Here is a 27,212-nt window from a genome sequence, read left to right on the forward strand (position 1 = left end):
GTCCTATTTCTCTACACCTGACAGGCGCGTATAAGCATTCTGAAACACAGGCCAGTTGCTTCACCAGGCATCCTCAGTACATAAAGTTAATAGGTTACTTTAATGTAGTTTGTTAATCTTTAGATAGATCTTAAGGGCCAGGAAGAGAGTCCACAAAGAGATGGTAAATACTACCCATCCTTCCTCTCCTGTTTATTCCTGTTTATGACCTCCAGGGTTTCCTAAAAGGATTCCTCCTTCTTTCCTATTTTATATACTCTGAACAATGCATGCTCAAGCGGGAAATTAGCTCTCTGTAGTTTTAACTTTAACTTTGTCCCCACGTGGGGTTTTTTTTTAAAATGCTCAGAGGAAATCTGATTGGTTCTTACAAACACTGTGTAAAAAGTTCTTTTGTGAATAAAACGACCTGGGCCGAGGGGTGGAGAGGAATTATTATTGGCACCTCCTCTCAGAGTCTTGCTGATCAAGCCTCGTGTGTATTTTATTAATCAGAGTCCAATCCTTCCTTGATTTGGGAATGCTGCACTCCACATGCTCACCCCCCCATCTTCATCCAGACAAGCAAGAAGCATCACCAGAGTCCGAGGACACATTCCAGCGAGGCAAAAATATTAGATGATGGTGGGAAGCAGGGGCGGGTGGGAGATGTGTGCTGGGGCAGAGGACTTGTGTCTCAGAAGGGCGTGTGGCCTGGAGACAGTTCTGAAGACCAGGTAGATAGACCTTTGGCCCCTTAGCCTGAGATTTCCCACCCCTGTGATAGATGGGAGAGGAAATACGGGTGGTTTCTTAATTATAAGAATGATTGATGCACCTCCCATTCTAATCCAGAAAAAATGGGGTCCCAGGTGTCAACAGTTTGAGAAATGTGGGTGGGTTGCTCTTCACAGCTGGAGGATCCCCAAATGAGGTGTTTTGGGGGGGGACTGTTTCTCAGTAACCTGGTCACCAAGTGTTCCTCTGTTAGCTGAGGGGGCATCTATTTTGAGCACATTTTAAACCAGAACTGCAGGAGAACTTGAAGGTCTTGGTGCTTGTGGGCAAGGACAGGGGCTCTGTCCAAAGACCCGTTTGTAGCTTTGCAATTTCCAAGCCACACATCTGACCTGGAGTCCATTTTTGGTCCCAGCCAGCCCCATCTCTCTGCCCCAAGAAAGACAATAGCACTGCCTGTCTGGCTGGACTTGACTGTTCCAGAGCATTGACATGATTCCTTTGCAAACTGTTCTGTAAACATATGTCTTATGCTCAAATTATTTAAGGAGATCATGTGCTCTATGCATCATTGCTCAGCAGCTCAAAAGATGAATGTACAATTTTAATTGAAAAATAAAGTAGATTTGTTCTGCATGTGTGAATGAGTCATCACAGAGTAATCCCACAGACCAAGCTTTCATCTTCTCACCTCCCATGTTCTTCAGTGGGGTCTGTTCACACCTTTGGATGTGAGTCGTCCAGTGGTGAGGGATGTAGGGATGGAAGCCTACCTCAGATGTAAGACCTATGCCTTAAAGTGTCGGCCAAACATGTGCCTGCGATAGCAGCAAAACACACCCACCCCAACGACGACCAGGGACAGAGCCAGGACGGCTGCCACCAAGATCAAGACGCTCATCTTCTTGAGGTCCTCCTTCTCGCAATCTTCTGGCCTGATGTCCCTGACCGCCATTTCTTCTTCGTAGCCAAAGCTCTTGGCGTACTGACATTTGGTGAGGTCCAAGTTGGGGATCTCCACAGTGGCCCTATGGATCATTTGGGAGAGCCAAATGTTCCCGCAGCAACTGAGCGGGTTGCCCGCCAGGTACAAGTTCCGTAGGTTCTTCTCCAAAGTTGGGATCTTGCTACCTTTGAGGTCGCTGAAGCTGTTGTTCTGCAGATCCAGGACTTCCAGGGCACAGCAGTTCTCAGACCAAGCAGGCAACCAGCTCAATCGGTTGTCTGACAAGTTGAGATATACGAGGTGCGGGAAAAGCGGGAAGTCGGTGCTCAGAGATGTCATGCCGTTCCCGTGCAAATCCATATATTTTAGAGACATCTCCAAGCCCGAGAAAGATTTGGGCTCTATGTGGAGTCCCCAGTTCAGAGAGAGGTCCAAGGCGACGAGTTGAGTCCTGTAGAAAGCATGCATGGGAATCCTCTTCAGCTTGTTGTCGGAAAGGTACAAGTGCTGAAGTTCAGGAAGGTCGACGAACGAGACGCAGCCGCGGTCCTCCCCAGCGAGCCTTTTCCTGGCTAACCCTGAATAGAAGCCACAAAGACAGAGGTTGTTGCTTCGGAGGTTCAGAAGCGAGAGGCGAGGGAGGTGGGCAAAGATGTCTGGTGGCAGTGCTTGGAGACGGTTGCCTTGGAGGAAGAGCTTCTGCAAGTTGACCAGGGTGCCGGAACCCCAATCCAGATGCTGCAAAGAGTTAGAACTGAGGTCGAGGATGGTCAGTGAGACCAGCTCGGCACTTGCCATGAAAGTCTGGAGGCAGTTTTTGCTGAGGTTGAGAACCTGAAGGGCAGACATGGAAGTAAAGAACTCGCTTGGGATGGTTTGGATCTCATTGTAGCTCAGGTCCAAATATAACAGTCCAGGCAGATGTGGAGAGATGGTGTTGTTCTTCTGAGCCTGGTTCTGAAGACCAAGAGTTGTGTCCATCCAGCCGTAGTCGCCATCATCGTCATCACGTGGAGATTCCACCATAACAAACTGCATTATGTTCTTGGATAAATTCAGGTAGGCCAGTTTGCTTGCCTGCGTGAGAAATGGGAACCGGAGGAGCTTATTCTCGCTCAAGTCCAGCCAAACCAAGTTGAACTCCTCCTCGGATTTGGTGGAATGGAAGGTCTCGATGCTGTTCCGGCTGAGATCGAGAACTCTCAGCTGTTTCAGGTTGAAGCCAGCAATACAGGTGAGGGAGTTCATAGAGAGGTTGAGCTTGGAGAGTTGTGACAGGATCTCAAAGGCTCCTTCTTCTATCTCCATGATCATATTGCTGTGAAGGTTCACTTCAACCAGACCTGGAGACCCCTGGAATGTCCTTTGTGAAATTTCTATAATGCTGTTCTCTGCCAATGAAAGATGCCGAAGCGAAGGAGCTTTGTGGATGAAATGTTCAGCCATCCCAGTGTAGAGTCTGTTGCGGGACAAGTCTAGCGTTCTGACTTGGGGGAGCGAGCCAAGCCACAGGTCGTGCTGAGCCAACTGGTAGAGCTGGTTGTCGGCCAAGTTGATCTCCTCCAAATTCCTCATATCTCTGAAGATTTCAGACTCGATGAAACCGATATAATTGGAACTTAAGTCTAGATGGCGGAGGGAGGTGTAAAAAGCCAGGGGACTTTCTGTGATGTTCAGGAGCTTGTTTTTGGAGAGGTTGATTTTACGTAAATTTGGGTGAAGCTCCGGAGGTATCTGGTGAAGATCTTTGCCGTGACAAAATGCCTCCATACTTCTCTACAGAAAAGGAGAAAGAGAGAGAGAGAGAGAGAGAGAGAGAGAGAGAGAGAGAGAGAAATGAGCTAGGATGACATTCACATTGCCTACAGCTCAAAGCCATCCAACGAAATAAATGTTGGAAGATTAGGGGCATATAAAAGAAGGAACCTCGATACAGTGCACAGAATTAAATTATGGGGACCATAATAAATAAATTCCATTTTTTTTTATTAGGAATTGTAGGTACTGATATTCCAAAAGAGCATAAAAGACTTTTTATGTATAACATAGTAGCCCCAAAATGGAAAGAAGATAAAGTCCCTACCAGAGAGAAATGGCAAATTAAGCTGTTGGACTACGCCGAAATGGCGAGACTGACTGGAAAGCTCAGGAAACCAAGAAAACCAAAACTTCAATAAAGAAAGGGGAAAATTTATAATTTATCTTGGATAACACTTGTAATGTAGCAAATGCTATGGATAAAATGGAGAGACATAAAATATGGATTATGAAATAATATGCAGTTGAAAAGGATGACAATAGGACCGGTGGAGGAGAAGATGGAAAGTCGAGAGATCAGGAGAAATCTCTAAATAAGGATATGTATTTTTGTATTGTACTGTTATGATACTATATTTGTAAAACCAAATGAAAATTATTTCAAAAAAATATTATGTGGATCATAGACTTGTAGAGTTGAAAGGAACCCAAGGGTCATCTAGTCCAACCCCCTGAAATGCAGGGATGTTTTGCCCATTGTGTGGCTCAAACCCACAACCCTGGGAGTCTCACGCTCTACCAACAGAGCTATCCCTCCATAGCGTGCATGCAGTAATGTCCTTGCAGGAGAAGTTGTGATGACCGCAAACTTAGATGGCTTTAAAAGAGGATCAGACAAATTCATGGACATGGTGGTGCCTTGGTTCTCAAATGCCTTGGTTCTCAAACGCCGAAAACCGGAAGTGAGTGTTCTGGTTTCTGAATGTTTTTTGGAAGCTGAACATCCACTGCCGCTGTCAGCTATTGTTTCTGGGGCGCCTGCACCAATCAGAAGCTGCGCCTTGGTTTTTGAACATTTCGGAAGTCAAACGGACTTCCAGAACAGATTAGGTTTGGCACTTTAGTTTTTGCTATTTATTTTGCGTTTTTATTTTTGAGGCTTTTTCGGTTCATTTGTTTTTGTGACTGTGTGGAACCCAGTTCATCTACTGATTGCTAGATTGTGTGACTGTGGAAATAGTTAAAAGCCCCCCCTCCAAACAATGACTATCATCAGTGCAGGTAAGGGGGGGGGGAATTAATTTTAATTTTTATCATCTACAATAATGTCTTATTTATTTTATAGTACAGTACATTGGCTATTGCTTTCATTTTATGGATTGATGGTCTCGTTAGATAGTAAAGTCCATGTTAAATTGCTGTTTCAGGGGTTGTTTTTAAAAGTCTGGAACAGATTAATCCGTTCTGCATTGTTTCCTATGGGAAAGAGTGCCTTGGTTTTGGAATGCTTTGGTTTTGGAACGGACTTCTGGAATGGATTAAGGCTGAGAAGCAAGGTACCACTGTATTGGTAAAGTAGGCTTGTTTTGACACATACCCAATCCTGCATACAGGGAAGCTAAAGGTATTATCAGAGCTCAAGGGCACATTTTAGCCAGATGGACACTTTCAAAGAAGGGTGCAAAGCAGGGCCAATGAGGAGAGTCCTGAGGGCCAGACGTAGAGGCATGGAGGGCCACATTCAGTGCCCAGGCTTGGCATGAGTAAGCGTTCTCTGCATTGGGTCGCCTTCCACCTCTGCTCCTCACCCTTCCCTTCTTGTTTGCATCTATCAGGGGTAGGCAATCTAAGGCCCGGGGGCCGGATCCAGCCCAATCGCCTTCTCAATCCGGCCTGTGGATGGTCCGGGAAGCAGCATGTTTCGACATGAGTAGAATGTGTCCTTTTATTTAAAATGCGTCTCTGGGTTATTTGTGGGGCCTGCCTGGTGTTTTTATGTGAGCAGAATGTGTCCTTTTATTTAAAATGCATCTCTGGGTTATTTGTGGGGCATAGGAATTCGTTCACCCCCCAAAAAAAATAATATAATCCGGCCCACCACATGGTCTGAGGGACGGTGGACTGGCCCACGGCTGAAAAAGGTTGCATCTATCACTGGAGATTTTGCTGAGCACCCTCCCCACCCATCATAATTCCCAAACAAAGCCTGTATATCTCTTTCCACTTGGGGGGGGGCTCCCCCTTTCACCACCCTCTCCTTTCCTGCCCAGACATTACTTTTGAACCCCGTCCAAGTTTCTCCAGATCTCTCTTCTGCTTTGCAAATATAATCTCCTTTCTTTCTTGGCTCCGCGACCGCAGTCTATTCGGGGGTATTCCATATGGAATAGGAAAGAATGCCGAAGGAAAACAGGATGCGTGTCGTTCGCACGGGCTCCAGCCCTTGCAGGAATGGCCGAGGGAACTATTTGGGGGCTAGGCAATGCTTCGGACCTCTCAGAGAGACCCATCGTTTTTTCAACTTACTCATGTTCTTTTGATCAGCAACTTTGTTCTAACACTTCCCAAGGGGAAGGTTCTTCCGAACTTGAGAAGCATCCTTCATGCTAAGACAAGTAAAAAGGTAAAGGGACCCCTGACCATTAGGTCCAGTCGTGGCCGACTCTGGGGTTGCGGCGCTCATCTCGCTTTATTGGCCAAGGGAGCCGGCGTACAGCTTCCGGGTCCTGTGGCCAGCATGACTAAGCCGCTTCTGGTGAACCAGAGCAGCGCACGGAAACGCCATTTACCTTCCCGCCTGAGTGGTACCTATTTATCTATTTGCACTTTGACATGCTTTCGAACTGCTAGGTGGGCAGGAGCAGGGACCAAGCAATGGGCTCACCCATCGTGGGGATTCAAACCGCCGACCTTCTGATCGGCAAGCCCTAGGCTCTGTGGTTTAACTCACAGCGCCACAGACCATCCACCAAACGAAACTCAGTATTGCCTGCACTGACTGACAGCACCTCTCCAGGGCTCACAGGACTGAATCTCTCCCAGCGCTACCTGAAGGGAACCAACCTGGGTTTTCTGGATGCAAAGCAGATGTTCTACCTACTAGGCTATGGAATCAGGTAGCTGCTACTTAGGTACCACTATATAAAGGAAACCACAATGGATCACTTCAGTCGTGCTTTTCTGCAGAGAAATAGCTGAGGGTAAGAGAGAGTTCCATAGTCTGATCTGGCCTGCAGCAAATGCACAGTGATAATCTGTTCTACAAATCCTGTCCATAGTCACCCAAGTTTGCTGCCTTCTTCCTGTATGTTGCTGTCTCCCAGACTGAACTAAAGGCGCCCAGTCTCAAGAAGCTGTCTTTGAAGGACTCAGTCCATGGATTCATCGAGGTTCCTATAGGCTACACTGGCTGGCAGCTGCTCTCAGGGTTTAGGGCAGCTATGCCCTGTTAATGCTTCGTTCTTGGCCAAGCGATTCTAGTGTCTCTTCGCTGGAACGAATCAAAGACCGAGCAAAGCTCTCGTTCTCCCGCCGTTGTTGACTGGGATGCTCTGTGAGGACGTGGGGAGGTCAGAAGATTCAAGTTTCGTTAAGCCGTCTTGTCTTCAAGCCAGAGAGCCAGCTGTAACATAAAGCAAGGACAGGCAGCCTTCTCCATTGGCAGATCTTGAAATCATTCTCATGCTCTCCTGTGCCTTTCCACAAAGCTTCTTCGGAAGAGTGTCCTGTTAAATTTATGCCCCAAGTTGATCAGGGAATTTAGGGGTGCACGGAGCCGTCTTCAACAAGCCATGTTTGAAGAGTTAGTTGTACACAAACTCTGGAAATCCCATCTTTTGCTTGTTCTTGTTGGAAAGGGAATCCATGCGGCATTGCTGCCAAATGGTTGTGTTCCAGTGCTTGCTGGGTTGTCTTCCCTTGTTTTTTGCAGACCTGATTTGGCCAGAGCGGAGCTTGAAAATGCATTTCTGGCGTGCGCAAGGTTTGAGCTGCCTGGGCTTTTAAAGAGCAACGGTACCTTTAATCAAAAGCTTCCTGTTTTCAGATTTGTTCAATTGCTTTCTATTACACTATAACAAGAATGGCTGGAGGCTAGTAATAATTAACACAGATATACACCAGGGTGGAAGAGGACTAATTCAGGGGCAACCTGCCAACAGGAAACTTTTAATTAACATTGCTGGAAACCTTAGCTGAATAGCATGTATGTTACAACAGGATTTGGGCCAAGGAGAAGGGCACTGCTGGTCCCTATCATGCTATATTAAGTGTGGAACCACCCTTTTAACCCCTGTTAATTGTGGAAGATAGGGACGCAGGTGGCGCTGTGGGTTAAACCACAGAGCCTAGGACTTGCTGATCAGAAGGTCACCGGTTCGAATCCCCACGACGGGGTGAGCTCCCATTGCTTGGTCCCTGCTCCTGCCAACCTAGCAGTTCGAAAGCACATCAAAATGCAAGTAGATAAATAGGTACCGCTCTGGCGGGAAGGTAAACGGTGTTTTCGTGTGCTGCACTGGTTCGCCAGAAGTGGCTTAGTCATGCTGGCCACATGACCCGGAAGCTGTACTCCAGCTCCCTTGGCCAATAAAGCAAGATGAGCGCCGCAACCCCAGAGTCGGTCACGACTGGACCTAATGGTCAGGGGTCCCTTTACCTTTACCTTTAATTGTGGAAGAATAATCCCTTCACAGTGCCAATGGGCTCTAGCATGGAAACAACTGTGAGCTGTCGCCCGAGTCAGTGAGCCAAGCCTCTGGGGGAATGTGCCATTTGGGTGTAGCCTGTGCTTCGTCCGGCCTGTTCATCTGCAGTTGTACACATCTTGCATTACTCACAGGCACGAGTGAGCTGGACATTGCTCAGCTCCTTCGAAACCATTCTGCCTGTCTGATTTTGTCCACGCTGAAGCACCAGCAGATGTTTTGGGGAGGGTTTCCCCAGAGAACAGTCATTCTGAAGAACTCTCGCTCAGTTCTCCTCGGGAATTATAGGATTCCTGAATATTTGCCCAAGATGTGTGGAAACAGCCCCGGATTGTCCTGGATGAAGACACCTAGAGCAGCCATGTCCAACAGGTAGATTGTGATCTACCGGTAGATCATTGGACGTCTGCGGTAGATCACCGGTAGATCATTGGCTCCCCTAAAGAAGCTGAACAACTGTGGCTCTCCTAAAAAAAAGCTCAACATTTTACCTCCTCCCTGAAAAAACTCAACAACTTTGACCTGAACCCCCCAAAAGGGGGTAGATCACTGCCAGTTTTGAGTAGATCACAGTCTCTTGGGAGTTGGCCACCCCTGACCTAGAGCAATCTGGGGCCACCAGCAGGTGGACTGAAAGAAGGATTTACCAGCTCCATCTGGTACGCAGGCTGAGACCCTATCTGCCTGCGGACTGCCTCTCCAGAGTGGTGCATGCTCTGGTTATCTCCCGCTTGGACTACTGCAATGCGCTCTACGTGGGGCTACCTTGGAAGGTGACCTGGAAACTGCAACTAATCCAGAATGCGGCAGCCAGACTGGTGACTGGGAGCGGCTGCCGAGACCATATAACACCTTGAAAGACCTACATTGGCTCCCAGTACGTTTCCGAGCACAATTCAAAGTGTTGGTGCAGACCTTGAAAGCTCTAAACGGCCTTGGTCCAGTATATCTGAAGGAGCGTCTCCACCCCCTTTATTCAGCCCGGACACTGAGGTCCAGCGCCGAGGGCCTTCTGCTGGTTCCCTCACTGTGAGAAGCCAAGTTACAGGGAACCAGGCAGAGGGCCTTCTCGGTAGTGGCGCCTGCCCTGTGGAACGCCCTCCCACCAGATGTCAAGGAAATAAACAACTATCTGACTTTTAGAAGACATCTGAAGGCAGCCCTGTTTAGGGAAGCTTTTAATGTTTGATGTATTACAGTATTTTAATATTTTTTTGGGAAGCCTCCCAGAGTGGCTGGGGAAGCCGAGCCAGATGGGTGGGGTATAAATTATTATTATTATTATTATTATTATTATTATTATTATTATTATTATTATTATTATCTCAGGTGTCAAACGTAATCCATTCCGGAATACCGTTCGACTTCCAAAGCAGTTAACAACCGAGGCTCAACGGGTGGTTGGCAAATGTCATTGAGAAAATGGAGAAATGTGCCTCAGAAGCTGTTTGACTCCTGAGGCACATTCGAAAATGGAAGCATTCAGTTTTGGTTTTTCAGTGTTCGAAAAACCAAAACGTTCAGCTTCTGAAGCATTTGACAACCAAGGCACTGCTGTATGTGATTGCAAAATACAGTGGTACCTCTGGTTAAGAACTTAATTCGTTCCGGAGGTCCGTTCTTAACCTGAAACTGTTCTTAACCTGAGGTACCACTTTAGCTAGTGGGGCCTCCCGCTGCCGCCACACAATTTCTGTTCTCATCCTGAAGCAAAGTTCTTAACCTGAGGTACTATTTATGGGTTAGCGGAGTCTGTAACCTGAAGTGTCTGCAATCTGAAGCCACTGTAACCAGAGGTACCACTGTAACATACAATTTGGTTTTTGTGCATGTGTGTGTGATATACATGGGTGAATGGATAGTAAAGGTAAAGGGACCCCTGATCATTAGGTCCAGTCGTGACCGACTCTGGGGTTGCGGCGCTCATCTTGCTTTAGTGGTCGAGGGAGTCCGCATACAGCTTCTGGGTCATGTGGCCAGCATGACTAAGCCGCTTCTGGTGAACCAGAGCAGCGCATGGAAATGCTGTTCACCTTCCTGCTGGAGCAGTACCTATTTATCTACTTGCACTGGCATGCTTTCGAACTGCTAGGTTGGTAGGAGCAGGGACCAAGCAACGGGAGCTCACCCCGTCGCGGGGATTCGAACCGCCGACCTTCTGATCGGCAAGTCCTAGGGTCTGTGGTTTAACCCACAGCGCCACCCGCGTCTGGGTGAATGGATATCTAACGATAATTGCACAAATGCCATGGGGAAGGCTGTGGCTCAGTAGCAGAGCCCTTGCTTGGTAATCAGAAGGTCCAGAGTTCAACTTTTGGCATCTCCAAGAAGGGCTGCGGAAAGTCACCTTGCCCGAAACCTTGAACAGCCACTTTCAGTCAGTGGGTATAAAAGACAGCTTTCTGTGTTCCTACATTATGTTTGGGCAGTTTATTTTAATTGAATTTGCCATGCCTGAAAGAAGAAGTGCCAATCTGTACTCGGACGGGTAAGAACGAAACCAAGGTGAAAGCTGGCATCGTTCGGATGCTGCACCAATCTGAGCTCTCTTCTCTTAGAATCATAGAATCCTAGAATCCTAGAATCATAGAGTTGGAAGAGACCACAAGGGCCATCGAGTCCAACCCCCTGCCAAGCAGGAAACACCATCAGAGCACTCCTGACATATGGTTGTCAAGCCTCTGCTTAAAGACCTCCAAAGTAGGAGACTCCACCACACTCCTTGGCAGCAAATTCCACTGTCAAACAGCTCTTACTGTCAGGAAGTTCTTCCTAATGTTTAGGTGGAATCTTCTTTCTTGTAGTTTGGATCCATTGCTCCGTGTCCGCTTCTCTGGAGCAGCAGAAAACAACCTTTCTCCCTCCTCTATGTGACATCCTTTTATATATTTGAACATGGCTATCATATCACCCCTTAACCTCCTCTTCTCCAGGCTAAACATGCCCAGCTCCCTTAGCCGTTCCTCATAAGGCATCGTTTCCAGGCCTTTGACCATTTTGGTTGCCCTCCTCTGGACACGTTCCAGTTTGTCAGTGTCCTTCTTGAACTGTGGTACCCAGAACTGGACACAGTACTCCAGGTGAGGTCTGACCAGAGCAGAATACAGTATCATTATTACTTCCCTTGATCTAGATGCTATACTCCTATTGATGCAGCCCAGAATTGCATTGGCTTTTTTAGCTGCCACGTCACACTGTTGGCTCATGTCAAGTTTGTGGCTTAGCACTGTTGCAGAAATGTGAAGCGGGCACAGTTCCTAGCTTATGAGAGCAACCCTACAGCAAGGATGTGTGCGGCTAGGAGCCAGCTGAGCTGGGAGGATCCCGGTGCGTTCAGGCTACGGTGGTGTAACTCTCCATTGTTCATGGTTCAAGCGGAGATACCTCCAGCAGATCTTATGCCAGTATAAGTCCTGGAAAGGGGGAGTTCTGGGGGGGGGTATGAAATGACTAGAGAGGGAGGACTTAGTAACCCTTGACCTGGTGACATTGTGGCAGTGGCCCAAAGGGCCACAATAAATGTGACAATGTGTACCCCTGTAAATCCTTGAGTGTGCTTCTAATAGAAAAGTAGCCTGTCACAAGGCAGATGAGTTTATGGAGTTTATGGAGCTGGCTGACCTCACCGGGAGAATCCTCGACCAGAAGGAAGAGGAACACCAAGAAGACTGGAATAAATTCAAAGACTATTTGAATAAATATTGTAATATTAAAGATATGTAACCACTTAAAAGAAACGATTAGGCCTAGGACTAAATTAGGATTAAGTATTTAAATAAGAAAAAGTATGATAAGAAAAGTTAGAAAATATGATTATGACTATGATGTGGTTTTATGAAATAATGATATTGGAAACTGCTATATATAATTACTAAGAAATTCAGATGGAAGAGATTAGAAGAAGTCTAGTAATATGTTGATGAAGATGGATTTTAATTAATTAATTAAGTCTTAATTACGTGGTGGTTGGATGTATTTTATGTTTTATATTCTTTCTTCCTTTTTTTCTTTTCATTTTTTCCTCTTTTATTATTGTTTATTCTCTCTTTTGTTATGTTTTTGTATGAAAATAATAAATATTATTGTGAAAAAAAGAAAAGAAAAGTAGCCTGTCACTTTATGAACCTGGTGATTTTGCAAGTTGCTGCCGCCCCACCCCCCAATCGGGGCAGAAATACGGCTAATATGTGAATCACAAAGATACAGCTCAAAGATAGAACAGGGTTCAGCAAGGTTTATCTTCCCTGGGCTGGATCGGTCACTCGGAGATCCCTCCATGGGCCGGATCGTGTGTGCACATGAGCGTGCGCCCCCACGATTTTCGGCACCACGGAAGCGAGTCTCTGTGCCGTGCTGTGCTGATTTAGCGCAGCATGAGATTGGACAACTCAGTTCGGGGGCACCGAAAATCACATCTGCGCATGCGCAGCCGCCAAAAATCGTGGCTGCACATGCTCATGCAAGCACACAATCCATGGGCTTTCGGTTGCTGACCCCCGAGCTAGAACGTAAGTTGCTACATGGTGCAAATGGCTCCACGTAACACAGTTTCCCAACATGCACACTAACACAATGTAACAGAACACAGTGGGAATCAGAACTTAATCAGCAGAAATTGCCACTGCTTATTGCGCATGCGTATTAAACATGAAATGAGGTAATGATGTGTATGATTGGTGGAAATTGAAATGCTTTGTTTGCAATTTTATAAATACCACTGGCTGGACTACCAGGAGGGGTTGCAGTTTTGCGGAACGATCCGACTGTAACCTATTGCTTTGCAATAAACAATGTTGGATTCCTAACTCCTCTCATTTCTGAGTTTTGTTGGCATAAACTCAGGAGATAAGCCATTTTCTGGCTTACAACAACATGCCAGTTAAGCTGGCAAAAAGGACCATTGTGATAGGAATTTTATGGTCTTAGATATATGGCAATGTTCATAAGTGTACCAACCAAGCATGTACATAGATCAGCACAGGAAGGACAACCTGGAACCATTTTGATTCCCAAACTGACCAAATGTTTTCTCTGCAAGGTCAAAGGAAAATGGAAAAGCCTCCCCATTCTCTTTTCCTTCACAAATCCTGTCTTAAGAGTATGTGTTTGAACAGGGTGTGAGCCTGTCACCTGGCCCAGGAACTAAGTATTTGTCATTACAAAAGAATGGCCAGGATACCCAGGCAATCCAATCAAGTAACCTGCCAGACATGAGATAAACAAGGATAGGAGAAAAACAACATTCAAATTTCTGTTTAGACCGCCTTTTCTGTGATGTATGTATGATGTTTCTGGGGGTGGTCTTGATCTACAGGGTGGCAATTTCAAAAGTCTTTATAAGGCCTTGCGTGCCATTTTTCTGGGTCCCTCCTCTCTCCTGCGGGTGAGGGGAGCACCCTGTTGCAACAGATCAATAAAGATCAAGCTTACTAGCTGCTTTGCTTCTCAATATTCTCTGGTTGGCCTCTGTTATTTTCTCCTACCAACAGGGAACCTATGTAAGGACTCTATATGGGCTCTTGGATACCCCATAAGGGAAAAGGGCAATTTTTGTTTATAATACCATGCGACTCAAACACTACTTTAAAGGTGTGTTTTTCCTCTGCCAGGCTTAGCTACAGCCCTCCCAAATCGCTGCCATCTGCAAATTGGATGAGCATCCCCTCAGTTCCTTCATCCAAGTTGTTTATGAAGAACAGGATGATGAGGAACCATTCGTGAGTACTCTTGGGGTTCGGTCAGTCAACCAGCTACAAATCCACCTGACCTCGTTTGGATAAATAAGGAAGTAGAAGGGAATATAAAAAGAATGAGACAAAGAAACTTTGAATTCACGAATAAATCAGGAAAATGGCTGGCGTGGCAGATTAAGAAGAGAAAGGAACAGAATACAGTAAACAAAATCATTATCGACGGCACAGAAATAGAAAACCCGAAACAAATTAGAAAAGGATTCTTGGATTTCTACAGACAACTATATAAAAGCAAGGAAAAGAATAATATGAGAAAGATAGAAAGATTTTTAAAGGAAAAAGAAGTGCAGAAGATCCCGACGGAGAAAAAAGATTTTTTGAACGCCCCAATTGAAACAGAAGAAATAAAAGAGGTAATAAAGGAATTGAAAAAAGGGAAAGCTCCAGCACCAGATGGATTTACAGCCAGATATTATAAGGAAATGAGAAGCACCCTACCATTGAAAGAAGTCACAAACAACATATTAAAGAACTGGGAAATTCCGGAGACATGGAAAGAAGCCTTTATCACACTTACCCCAAAACAAGATTCGGATTTGACACAGGCTAAAAATTATAGGTCTATTTCGCTGTTGAACACTGACTATAAAATCTTGGCGAGTATACTAGCAAAAAGAATGAAAAAAGTATTGCAAGAATTTATACATAAGGATCAAGCGGGCTTTCTTCCTGGCAGACAGATGAAATATAATATAAGAAACATAATAAATATATTGGAATATCTGAATGCCAGAAATGAAAAACAAGCTATTTTAATCTTTGTGGATGCTGAAAAGGCCTTCGATAATATATCATGGAACTTTATGTTAAAAAACCTAGAGTATATGGAAGTGGGTAAGGAATTTTATAATGGGATAAAGGCAATATATACAGAACAGAAAGCGAAGCTAATAGTAAACAACTATACCACAGAAGATATTAAAATAACCAAAGGTACAAGGCAGGGATGCCCACTGTCGCCACTATTATTCATTATGGTGCTAGAAGTTTTGCTAAAATCAGTAAGAAAAAATGAAGATATAAAAGGGGTATCTATAGGGAAAAAGGAATACAAAGTTAAAGCATTCGCGGATTACTTGGTATTGACAGTAGAAGAACCAGTGGAAAGTATTGAAAGAATCTTAGAAGAAATAGAACAATTTGGTCGAGTTGCAGGATTTTATCTCAACAAAAAAAAAGACGAAAATCATGGCTAAAAACATGAATCAAGAACTAATTGAGGAAATACAACAAAGGACAGAGATAGAAGTGGTGAACAAAGTGAAGTATTTAGGAATATGTTTAACCCCCAAGAATATTGATTTGTTTCAAAACAATTACTTACCTATGTGGAATCAGATAAAAAGGGATTTGGAGGTGTGGGGAAGAGTGAAATTGTCCTTTTGGGGGAGAATATCCACGATAAAAATGAGTGTGCTACCAAAGATGTTATTCCTTTTCCAATCATTGCCGGTAATTAAGGGGGCATCAATTTTTAAAGAATGGCAAAAAATAATTTCAAGATATATCTGGCAGGGTAAGAAGCCAAGGATTCAGTTTAAGTTATTAACAGATGCAAAAGAGAGAGGTGGCTTCGCCCTGCCAGATTTGAAATTATATTATGAAGCATCATGCCTCTGTTGGATAAAGGAATGGATTAAAATAGAGAATGGAGAGCTGTTAGATTTAGAAGGATTTGACAACAGATTTGGTTGGCATGCTTACCTATGGTATGAGAAGAAAAAAATTCACAAAGGTTTTGAAAACCACATCTTCCGAAGATCACTGATAGAGGTGTGGGAGAGGTATAAAAACTTGTTGGAACCTAAAAACTCCCCCATTGGATTTCACCATTAGAAGTGATGAGTGTGAAAAAAAAATTAACATGAGGGGGAGGTGGATAACATATGGAGAATTGGTAATAAGAGAGGGGGGAAAATGGAAAATGAAAACTGATGAAGAAGTGAAAGAATTTGTTTACGACTGGTTACACTACTTTCAGATTAATGAAATGTTTAAAAAAGATTGTAAAATATGTGGGTAAGAAGGTAAAGAATCAAAATTCCAAGTGGAGGTATTGAATAATGAGTATAAAAACCTGTCTAAAATGTATAAAGTGTTGCTGGAGTGGCATACAAAAGATGAAGAGGTAAAAGTAGTAATGATACACTGGGCAAGAGACTTTGGTTACAATATACAGTATGATGATTGGATGAAATTGTGGAATGAAAGGCTAAAATTTACGGCATGTACTGCGTTGAAAGAAAATGTAATGAAAATGTTTTACAGATGGTATATAACGCCAGTTAAACTGGCCAAAATGTATAAAACATGCAATAAGTGTTGGAAATGTAAAGAAAAAGAAGGTACTTTCTATCATATGTGGTGGGAGTGTAAAAAGATGGAAGACTTCTGGGAAATGATATACAATGAATTGAAAAAGATGTTGAAATATACGTTCGTTAAAAAACAAGAAGCCTTTCTATTAGGAATGGTAGGAAACGAAATCAATAAGAGAGACTGTAAACTGTTTCAATATGTAGTGATTGCCGCAAGGATACTTCTGGCCCAAAGATGGAAACAGGAAGAAATTCCAACAGTGGAAGAATGGAGAAGGAAATTGATCAAATATGCAGAATTGGACAAAAATGACTGGGAAGATTCGATACCAGAAAGACCAAAAGTTTATCGAGGACTGGGGGAAATTTACAGAATATCTGAAAAAATATATGTGATGCACAGACAACGCTTGTTGGTTTTGAAGAGACTCTGTGAAGTAGTAAGAAATACTGCAAAAAAGAGAGTAAGAGGAAAAGGAGTGGGGAAAGGCAATATCATGTTCAGAAATGCGTCAATAAATAGAAATTTTTCGAAAGATTGACAGAGAAACTGAGGGAAGTCAAAAATTGAAGCATGAGTGTAAAATAATTTGTTGACTGTATAAACCTTGTTTGGAAAATGAATATTTTTTTTTTTTTAAAAAAAAGACAATGACCTCGTTTGACCCCCATTTTGCCAGCTTCCTCTAGAGAATATCATGGTGGGTTTTGTCAAAAGCCTTACTGAAACCAAGACATTACACCAGATTCTTGCTGGATTTGCCCTGCTTGGGTTCGAACCCTTTGCCAAAGTTCTTACAATTTCACAGGGCGACCGTTCCATCATTGAGAAGGTTGAGACGTCTCCATTCAGCGCTGCGAGGAAGAGAAAGAGGTAGAATTTCATGGCTCTGTAGAGTGGGAGACAAAGGGAGTCCAAGTTAGAGACCAAACCAGTTGTTTAAGGTAGGGGTTGGAAGAAACGGGTTTTTGAAAGCTGTGATAGGCATCATGAAGAACAAATAGCGGCTACGGATGGGGAAATCGGTCGATTTCAGTTTCTCACTTCTCCAATCTTAAATTCAGTTCTCCACATTTTCACGTCAATTTGCAAAATTGTTTTTGAATATTCCTCATGAAAATTCATCCGGATTTTAGTGAGAACTGAATGCACACATTTCTATGCCACTTTGTCTATTATGTGCATCTTTGCAAAGAAACTTCCTCCCAAATAATTCAATTTTTCTATGCTATTTCAGCTACTATATGAATTCTTAAGGTACGCTTTTATGCCTTTTAGCACACGCCACTCATCTGGAGAACTGTACTGCAAAATTCAGAGAATTTCGAATTTCAAAGCCTTGCCATGTTTCGGTTCGCATATTGTTTCTGAAAGTGCAAGCTAGGTAGCTTTGCTTTTAAATTTGAGATACTTTGAGTGTCTCTTCCATTCCTTCTTGTGGCAGAGGATTGTCTAGGATGCCAAATTCATGCCTACTTTGGACCCTATGCTTCTTTGTTTGTTTGTTTTCAAATGTATTCCTTATCAATCAAAAATTAGGTGTAGCGTGAACATTTTTTAAATTCTGATATACAGTGGTGCCCCGCAAGACGAATGCCCCGCAAGACGGAAAACTCGCTAGACGAAAGAGTTTTCCGTTTTGGAGGTGCTTCGCAAAACGAATCTCCTATGGGCTTGCTTCGCAAGACGACAATGTCTTGCGAGTTCCTGCTGGTTTTTTTTCCTCCCCCCCCCTTTCTAAGCCGCTAAGCCGCTTATCAGCTGATCCGATCAGCAGATAAGCCGCTAAAAGCCGCTAATAGCGCTAATCCGCTAATCCGTCAATGGGCTTGCTTCGCAAGACGAAGAAACCGCTAGACGAAGAGAATCACAGAACGGATTCTTTTCGTCTTGCGAGGCACCACTGTACGATATACGATATCTTTATTGTCATTGTCCCATGCAGAACAATGAAATTGAAAAACTACATAAAACATTCAAAAACCCCTAAAAACTCTGAAACCCCATTTTAAAATACACTATACTACAGAGACCCTTTATGCTGCGTTTAGAACTAGAATTGTATTTGCGTAGAAACTGTTTCTCAGGCGGCTAGTCCTAGTCTTTATAACCCTATACCTTATTCCAGAAGGCAGAAGCTGAAAGAGATCATTTCCGGGGTGCGCACTATCCTGCACTATCTCTGCAGCTTTCTTGTGGCACCTGGAAGCATAGATTTGATCCAAGGTGGGAAGAGTGCACCCACTTATTCTCACCGCAGTCTTTACAACCCTGGACAGCATTGTTTTTTCCCTGGCCTTGCAGCTCCCAAACCACACACACAGACCATAAGTTAATACGCTCTCCACAGTACAATGGTAAAATGCCATCAACAGGTCCTTTGAGAGATTGTTTTTCCGGAGGATTCTCAGAAAATATAACCTCTGCTGTGCTCTCTTCATCAGGTCTTTGCTGTTTTCTCCCCAGGTTAGGTCGTCTGTCAACTCCATTCCCAGATATCGAAACACCGAGACCTGTTCCACGCACTTCCCCTCAATAATAAGTGTGCCCCAGAGAAAAAAGTTTGAGAACCACCACTCTAGACCTAGCAATGGGGTCCCCAGTGCTGGACAAGGGGTGGCAGCAATGGTGGAGTCTGGCTATTTAGGGTAAGTTTGGGGCAAGTGGTCTGGCTTAAAAAAAAAGAAATACTCTTTTCCTGGTCAGCTGACTTTGCTCTTGGGGAATGGTTGACTTATCAACCATAGGTTTTATCAGAAGGGATCTGTCAGCATGGGTATTTACTTTAGGTTTTTCTGCGTCTGCTTGAAAATCCCCAAATATCTTTTCAAAAAAACCCGAAGAGTGAATGGTATAAACCTCAAAGGATTGGGGGGGTGGAGGTTGCTGTAAAATCACTCAGCATAAAGATTGGAGATAGACTTTTACGGGAAGTTGTGATATGACGGAGCCCTTGTTGCTCAAAGTCCTTATACACTCATTATTTTTTCCTGTCTCACTGTCGTATCCAGTAGAACAGGCTTTGTAGGTCCGTCCGTCCCCGTTCAAGATCCTTCAAAACTGTGAGTTAAAATAACTCAGTGTGTCCATGATGTGCAAGGGTGATTGTCAGTTTCAATTTCTCTCATTTTCTTATTTTTTCAGTACTCTACATTTTCATATCAGTTTGCAAATAATTTTCTGTCTTCTTTTTTATTATTCTTATTGCATTTGTATCCCACCTTTGTCTCCAAGGAGCTCAAAGTGGCAAACATGGTTTCCCTCCTACTGATTTAATTCCTGCAACAACTCTGTGAGGTATGTCGCGAGGAGAGGCAGTGACTGGCCCAAGGTCACCCAGCGAACATCATAGCTGAGAGGGGATTTGAACCCTGTACCTTCTGGGTCATAGTCTGATACTCTTACCACTAGACCACACTGTCTTAATGGCTCAAGAATATTCATCAAAATTTTAGAAGGACCTAACATAGAGTACATATGTTTCTATAATAATAATAATAATAACAATAACAATAGTAATGATAATTTTTTATTTATATCCCACCCTCCCCAGCCGAAGCTGGCCTCAGAGCGGCTAACAACAATAAAAGTAGCACAGCATTCTAAAATCAATTCATTTAAAAATCAATTCAAAATCAAATTAATGGCAGCCATTGGGCTAGAGTTTTGTGAAGATTATAGAAGGAGAGAGGGGGTCAGGCTGTGCCCTGGCCAAAGGCCTGGTGGAACAGCTCTGTCTTGGAGGCCCTGCAGAAAGATGTCAAGTCCCGCAGGGCCCTAGTCTCTTGTGACAGAGCGTTCCACCAGATCGGGGCCACGGCCGAAAAAGCCCTGGCTCTGGTTGAGGCCAGCCTAACCTCCCTGTGGCCCGGGACCTCCAAGGTGTTTTTATTTCAAGACTGTAAGGTCCTCCGTGGGACATACCAGGAGAGGCGGTCCCATAAGTACGAGGGTCCTAGGCCGTATAGGGCTTTAAAGATGAGAAATCAAAAAAGAAGGAGTTTTGTTTTCTTTTATATGTGTTTTTTCTTCTTCTTTTTTGTGTTTAATGTTTGTATTTTTTTATTTTGCAATTTTGCAGTTTTGTATTTTTCTGTTTTTGTATTTTTTCTGAACTTTTCTATTGATAAAACTTAATAAAATATTAATGAAAAAATAATAATAAAGGTTAAAACCAGCACCTTAAACCTGATCCTGTACTCCACTGGGAGCCAGTGCAGCTGGTATAGCATTGGGTGAATGTGATCCTGCGGCAAGGAACCCGTAAGGAGCTTCGCCGCGGCATTCTGCACCCGCTGGAGTTTCTGGGTCAGTCTCAAGGGCAGCCCCACGTAGAGTGACTATGCAATTCTGCCTTGGATCCCTATATTTGCAAAGCAACCTTCCTGAACCCATTGCGTTTTTGTACGCTGCTTCCGCCAACATATGCACCTGAATGTGCATTTTACCCTAGCAAATGCATTTTGGTACGCATGACTTGGCTGGAGCGCTGCATTGCAAAATTCGGAGAAGTGCAAATTTCAAAGGATAGCTTTTGTTCTCGGACTGTTTCAGGAAGTGAATACGAGGTAAGTTTGCCTTTAAATGTGAACGGAACTGAATCCCCCCCCCAATCCCTAGTGGTGACTTTTAATTAAAAATAACAATAAGAAAGCCTTATGCGGATGAGTTGAGGGAGTTGGAAGTGTTTAGCCTGGAAAAGAAGAGGCTGAGAAGAGATTTGATAGCCGTCTTCAAATGTCTCGAGGGCCGTCACACGGAAAATGGAGCAAACTTGTTTTCTCCTGCTCTGGAAGGGCAGGTTCTGAACGACAGGATTAACTTTCTTAATGTATGAACTGTTTGACAGGGGAACGGATTCCCCCAGGAGGTGATGGGCTTTCTTTCCTTGGAGGTTTCTAGGCAGAGGTTGGATGGCCATCTGTCATGGATGCTTTCGCTGAGATTTCGGCATTGCAGGCTTGTCTGGAGGCAGTTGGAGGATGGATGGCGGCTAACAGATTGAGGTTGAATCCTGACAATCAGAAGTACAGTGGTGCCCCGCAAGACGAATGCCAGTGTGGTGTAGTGGTTAAGAGCGGTAGACTCCTAATCTGGGGAACCGGGTTCGCGTCTCCGCTCCTCCACATGCAGCTGCTGGGTGACCTTGGGCCAGTCACACGTCTCTGAAGTCTCTCAGCCCCACTCACCTCACAGAGTGTTTGTTGTGGGGGAGGAAGGGAAAGGAGAATGTTAGCCGCTTTGAGACTCCTTAAAGGGAGTGAAAGGCAGGATATCAAATCCAAACTCTTCTTCTTCTTCTTCTCGCAAGACGGAAAACTCGCTAGACGAAAGAGTTTTCCGTTTTGGAGGTGCTTCGCAAAACGAATTTCCTATGGGCTTGCTTCGCAAGGCGACAATGTCTTGTGAGTTCCTGCGGGTTTCCCCCCTTTTTCTAAGCCGCTAAGCCACTTATCAGCTGATCCGATCAGCAGATAAGCCGCTAAAAGCCGCTGAAAGCCGCTGAAAGCCGCTAAAAGCCGCTAATAGCGCTAATAGCGCCAATCCGCTAATCCGTCAATGGGCTTGCTTCGCAAGACGAAAAAACCGCTAGATGAAGAGAATCACAGAACGGATTCTTTTCGTCTTGCGAGGCACCACTGTACTGTTTTTGGGGGACAGGAGGCGGGCAGGTGTGGAAGACTCCCTGGTCCTGAATGGCGTATCTGTGCCCCTGAAGGACCAGGTGCACAGCCTGGGAGTCATTCTGGACTCAGAGCTGTCCATGAAGGCGCAGGTCAATTCTGTGTCCAGGGCAGCTGTCTACCAGCTCCATCTGGTACGCAGGCTGAGACCCTCTCTGCCCGCAGACTGTCTCGCCAGAGTGGTGCATGCTCTGGTTATCTCCCGCTTGGACTACTGCCATGCGCTCTACGTGGGGCTACCTTTGAAGGTAACCCAGAAACTACAACTAATCCAGAATGCGGCAGCTAGACTGGTGACTGGGAGCGGCCGCCGAGACCACATAACACTGGTCTTGAAAGACCTACACTGGCTCCCAGTACATTTCCGATCACAATTCAAAGTGTTGGTGCTGACCTTTAAAGCCCTAAACGGCCTTGGTCCAGTATACCTGAAGGAGCGTCTCCACCTCCATCGTTCTGCCCGGACACTGAGGTCCAGTGCCGAGGGCCTTCTGGCGGTTCCCTCTCTTCGAGAAGCGAGGTTACAGGGGACCAGGAAGAGGGCCTTCTTGGTAGTGGCGCCCTCACTGTGGAACGCCCTCCCAGCAGATGCCAAAGAGAAAAATAACTACCAAACTTTTAGAAGACATCTAAAGGCAGCTCTGTAGGGGAGCTTTTAATGTTTAATAGGTTATTGTATTTTAGTGTTTTGTTGGAAGCCGCCCAGAGTGGCTGGGGGGACCCAGCCAGATGGGCAGGGTATAAATAATAAATTATTATTATTATTATTATTATTATTATTATTATTATTATTAGGCTTGATGACTTTCCAACTCTATAATTTTCTGATTCTGTGTTGGCCTGGTTGCAGCCAGTTCCTGGATGGGAGGCCTAAGTAGCCTTCATCTACCGCCTTGAGTGGTCCCAGGTCCAATTTCTGGTATCTTCAGGTAGGTCTAGGAGAGACCTTTGCCTAAACCCCCGGAAAGTTGCAACCATTCTGTGACAGATAAAAACACTGAGCCGGATTGGCCAACTGCCAGACTCAGTAGACGACAGCTTCTTCCTATGTTCCTCTGCAATAAATAAAATAAGCCATGCGCCAGCTTGAGGTCGTAAATGTGTCAAACAGTCGCGTTGCAACGGCTGTTGCCTGGAGGACAGCAAAGACCACATTTACCAGCCATACTCCAAACAGGAAATAGCTGTGGTAGCCCACAGAACAACAGCAAATGGGACACTTCGGTCAAGAATCAGCCCAAGAGGGAGGCCACCTAGGGGTGACACGAAGAAACCAAGTGATGCAACAATCCACTATTTCATGGGGTGACCCCCATCTTCCTATGAGGAATGGTTCCTCCCACTGACCCTTCTGCCCATCTTCCTAGAGCCATTCATAGAATCAGGGTTCCTCAACTCCAACTCTCTGCGTTGCAGGAATCTCAGCTAAAGCATCCATTCCTTGAGGGCTTCATCAAATACCTTGTTTACAATGCAACTCCATACTTGTCAGGTAAAGGGACCCCTGACCATTAGGTCCAGTCGTGGCCGATTCTGGGGTTGCGGCGCTCATCGTGCTTTATTGGCCGAGGGAGCCGGCGTACAGCTTCTGGGTCATGTGGCCAGCATGACTAAACCGCTTCTGGCAAACCAGAGCAGTGCACGGAAACGCCATTTACCTTCCTGCTGGAGCGGTACCTATTTATCTACTTGCACTTGGTGCTTTCGAACTGCTAGGTTGGCAGGAGCAGGGACCGAGCAACGGGAGCTCACCCCGTTGCGGGGATTCAAACCACCGACCTTCTGATCGGCAAGTCCTAGGCTCTGTGGTTTAGACCACAGCGCCACCGGCGTCCCATCCATACTTGTCTACTCAGGGGTAAAAAAACACACAATAACCATAGACTTGAATGGGATTGATTCCATGTCAATATGTATAGGATTTCAGCCTTCACGAAATATCCGCCTGTGGTTACGTATATTGTGAACGATGAAAGCCAAGTCAGCATCTGAAAGCTCACGTCTTCTTCTCATGTGAGATGTTTCAGGAGCACACCTGAAGTCCATGAGATGTTTGGAACATAGAATCATAGAAATTGCAGAGTTGGAAGGGCAAACACTTCTTTGCAAACACACACACATTGCATTGGTTCATAAGAACATAAGAAGTAAAAGGAGAAAGTTTTATACAATGTGAAGATCAACCAGAGTGTGGTCATGTAAGGTGATAAAAGCTTTCTGGGAGATGACATATACGGTGGTACCTTGGTTCTCAGACTTAATCCGATCCGGAAGTCCGTTCCAAAACCAAAGCGTTCCAAAACCAAGCCGCGCTTTCCCATAGAAAGTAATGCAAAATGGATTGATCCGTTCCAGACTTTTAAAAACAACCCCGAAAACAGCAATTTGACATGGAATTTACTATCTAACAAGACCATCGATCCATAAAATGAAAGCAATAAACAATGTACTGCAGTCACACAATCAATCAGTCAATCAATCAGTAGCTGAACTGGGTTCCACATAGTCACACAAAAACAAAACAAAAAGAGCCACAAAAACAAAAACCCAAAAGAAATAGCAAAAACAGACAGACCTCAGTGTAGCACTCAAATTGGAAGTGTGGCACTCTAAACGGAAACGTAACACTCAAAACGGAGCAAGTTTGGCTTCTGAAAAACGTTCGCAAACCAGAACACTTATTTCCGGGTTTGCAGTGTTTGGGTTCCAAGTTGTTTGAGTACCAAGGCATTTGAGGACCAAGGCACCACTGTAATTAAGTGGAAAAAAATGTTTTAAATAACTTTTGTTAAAAATCCAGAAGCTTTTCTATTAGGAATTATAGGTACCGACATTCCAAAGGAGCAGAAAAGACTTGTTATGTACGCAACAACAGCCGCACGGATGCTACTAGCCCAGAGATGGAAAGAAGAAAGATTTGCCCAGGTGATCGACGTGATCTTGCAGCGCTATACGATGGCAGGGGAATCTTTCAGGTAACCTGGTCCTGAATCGTTAATCGCAAGACCTTGAGCATATCTAAAGGTAAAGGTAAAGGTACCCCTGCCCGAACGGGCCAGTCTTGACAGACTCTGGGGTTTGTGCGCCCATCTCACATCTATAGGCCGGGGGCCAGCGCTGTCCGGAGACACCTCCGGGTCACGTGGCCAGCGTGACAAAGCTGCATCTGGCGAGCCAGCGCAGCACACGGAACGCCGTTTACCTTCCCGCTAGTAAGCGGTCCCTATTTATCTACTTGCACCCGGGGGTGCTTTCGAACTGCTAGGTTGGCAGGCGCTGGGACCGAGCAGCGGGAGCGCACCCCGCCGCGGGGATTCGAACCGCCGACCTTTCGATCGGCAAGCCCTAGGCGCTGAGGCTTTTACCCACAGCGCCACCCGCGTCCCTGAGCATATCTAGGGATGCCATAAGTCCAGAATTTCCTGGAAATAGCCAGGATTCATCCTTGAAAAATGGATAGAATATTCACATTTGTGTCCGGGTTTTCACTTCTTGAAATATGGCAACCCTAGCATATCCCAGTAGCTATCTGGCAGCTAGTGATGTTCCTCCAGCACAGACATGATATTTGCCCATCCAAGTTCTCCATTCAGCAACTTGGCTGCAGCATCCGGACCAACCCCAGGGGAAGCCCCACACAGAGCACTTTACAGCAGTCTAATCATGAGGCTGGATGAATCACGGTGTAAAACAGCCATCAGCATGAATAACCCTACCCTTCCCTAAGAGCCGAGCTGAGTCGTCCTAACCATGACATCACCCTTGTTTAGTCCATCCTCCATCACATTTGTTAAAAGCACAGGATGAGACCTGGCTGAGTTGAACAACCCTGATAGTGCAATCTCCTGCATGTTTACTCAGAAGTAGGGATGGGGAAGAAATTCAGTTCGGTTCACCTTTTAGCCTACCTAATTTGTACTTCCCAAAGGAAGCACCACACAAATATCCTTCAAAATTTGCACTTCTCTGAATTTTTCAGCATGGTTCTCCAACCCCCCAAAATTGTGTCCCCCAAAAAGTGTGTGTTAGGGGAAAGAGTCCATGAAAATGAATGTATTGGTGAAAGTAACATACAAAAATGTCATTCCAGGGGGAAGCAGAAATCTTATGTTGTTTTATATCAGGAGAGATGTACGTTAAATTCGCCTGAGAATTTTTGTGAGTTTTTAAAATGTTTCGTTCGCAAACTGATGTAGAAATGTGGAAGGACGGACATTTGACAGATTTGCCCCTCCTTCCTCAAAAGCAAGTCTCCGTGCTTTCAGTGGAGCTTACTCCCAGGTAAACGCATGCATAGGATTGCAGCCCTGACCCTCTTGATTTCAGCGGGCGAGACACCCAATACAGCCCTCAGTGTGTTTACTCCAAAGTCAGTTCCTCTGAGCCAAATTGGACTTTCTTTCTAGGAACTGTGCATGAGAGTGCAGCTTTAAGCCAATGTTCAGCTGCCTCACAGTGGGAAATTAATCAGTTGGCAAACTGCTGCCCTTTGCTTAGCATAGCTGTCAACTTTTCCCTTTTCTTGAGAGGAATCCTATTTGGAATAAGGGAATTTCCCTTTAAAAGGGGGGAAAGTTGGCAGCTATGTTGCTTAGACGGTGCCCCAGAGTTTTATTTTATTTTTCCTGCTGTTGAACGAAAAACAGAAAGGGAGCAACAGATGTTTCTCTTATGCCGTGCTGTAAGAGTATCCAGAACAAGTCAGAAAATTCCCAGGAGTTCCTTCCATCGCAGAGACGCCTGTGCCGATTCCCCTTCCCCTTTGATCCTATTCAGAGAAATCCTCTCCCATACTCACCTAGCGTTGTGGCAAAAGTGGCCGCTGTCAAGTCCTCCCTCTCTGTTCTTCGCCAGAGGTGCTCAGACAGTGAACCGCTGGCGCTCCTGACAGGGGGGTCTTGCCGTCCTGCGGCATTCAAGTGGACTGAGGCTCTCGGAAAGCCAAGAGGAAAGTTAAGTCACTGGAGAAGGGGTGGGAGAAGGGAGAGAGAGAGTTCACGAATGAAGAAACTCCTCGCAGATCAGCCTGCAGTAGATTGGATTCCTTTGCACTCATCTTCTGAAGCTCCTCCAAAGCATGTGAGCTTCGCTGTAATGATTTCAAAGCATGTGTGTCTCTCTCTGTGTGTGCGCGCTCCTCCAGTGCTCTTTATGTTCCGAACGCTCACATTTTTACAGCGGCCAGTTTCCTGGAGCATCTCGCGTGGGTGAGGACTTCTCCTCTCACATTGACACATGCAAACAATCCTAAGAATGCCAGCTGAAATTCCCTCTTTGCAGATGTGCGTCCCGAGCAAAAAGTCGCTGCTTGGAGGTCGCAAAGATTGCT

At 45.1% G+C, this 27,212-nt stretch overlaps 1 protein-coding gene across 2 annotated transcripts; it reads right to left on the bottom strand.

Moving 5' to 3' along the window:
- Nucleotides 1–26,977, bottom strand: LRRC32 (leucine rich repeat containing 32). 2 transcript variants are annotated; one of them, XM_082219306.1, is made up of 3 exons: nt 26,682–26,977; nt 16,998–17,053; nt 1–3,439 (listed from the first exon to the last, which is right to left on the bottom strand). In XM_082219306.1, exons 2-3 carry the CDS (start codon nt 17,022–17,024, stop codon nt 1,505–1,507), a joined length of 1,962 nt encoding a protein of 653 aa, XP_082075432.1. In that variant the 5' UTR covers nt 17,025–17,053; nt 26,682–26,977; the 3' UTR covers nt 1–1,504. The 2 variants fall into 2 exon arrangements, with proteins under 2 accessions (XP_082075432.1, XP_082075431.1); XM_082219305.1 differs by having other exon boundaries at nt 2–3,439; nt 16,998–17,088; nt 26,682–26,976.
- Between the last annotated feature and the right edge of the window lie 235 nt (nt 26,978–27,212).

The sequence above is a fragment of the Podarcis vaucheri genome (genome assembly GCF_965113315.1).
Source record: "Podarcis vaucheri genome assembly, chromosome: 4".
In the NCBI taxonomy this organism is placed as follows: Eukaryota; Metazoa; Chordata; class Lepidosauria; order Squamata; family Lacertidae; genus Podarcis; species Podarcis vaucheri.

What these genes read in the sequence shown, in the direction of transcription:
- LRRC32 (XM_082219305.1), bottom strand. Translation starts at nt 17,084, where the DNA reads ATGAAATTCTACCTCTTTCTCTTCCTCGCAGCGCTGAATGGAGACGTC. An exon ending in AACGGTCGCCCTGTGAAATT is followed by an intron (nt 3,440 to 16,997) that starts GTAAGAACTTTG and finishes CCTTTTCTGTAG; the next exon opens with AGAAGTATGGAGGCATTTTG.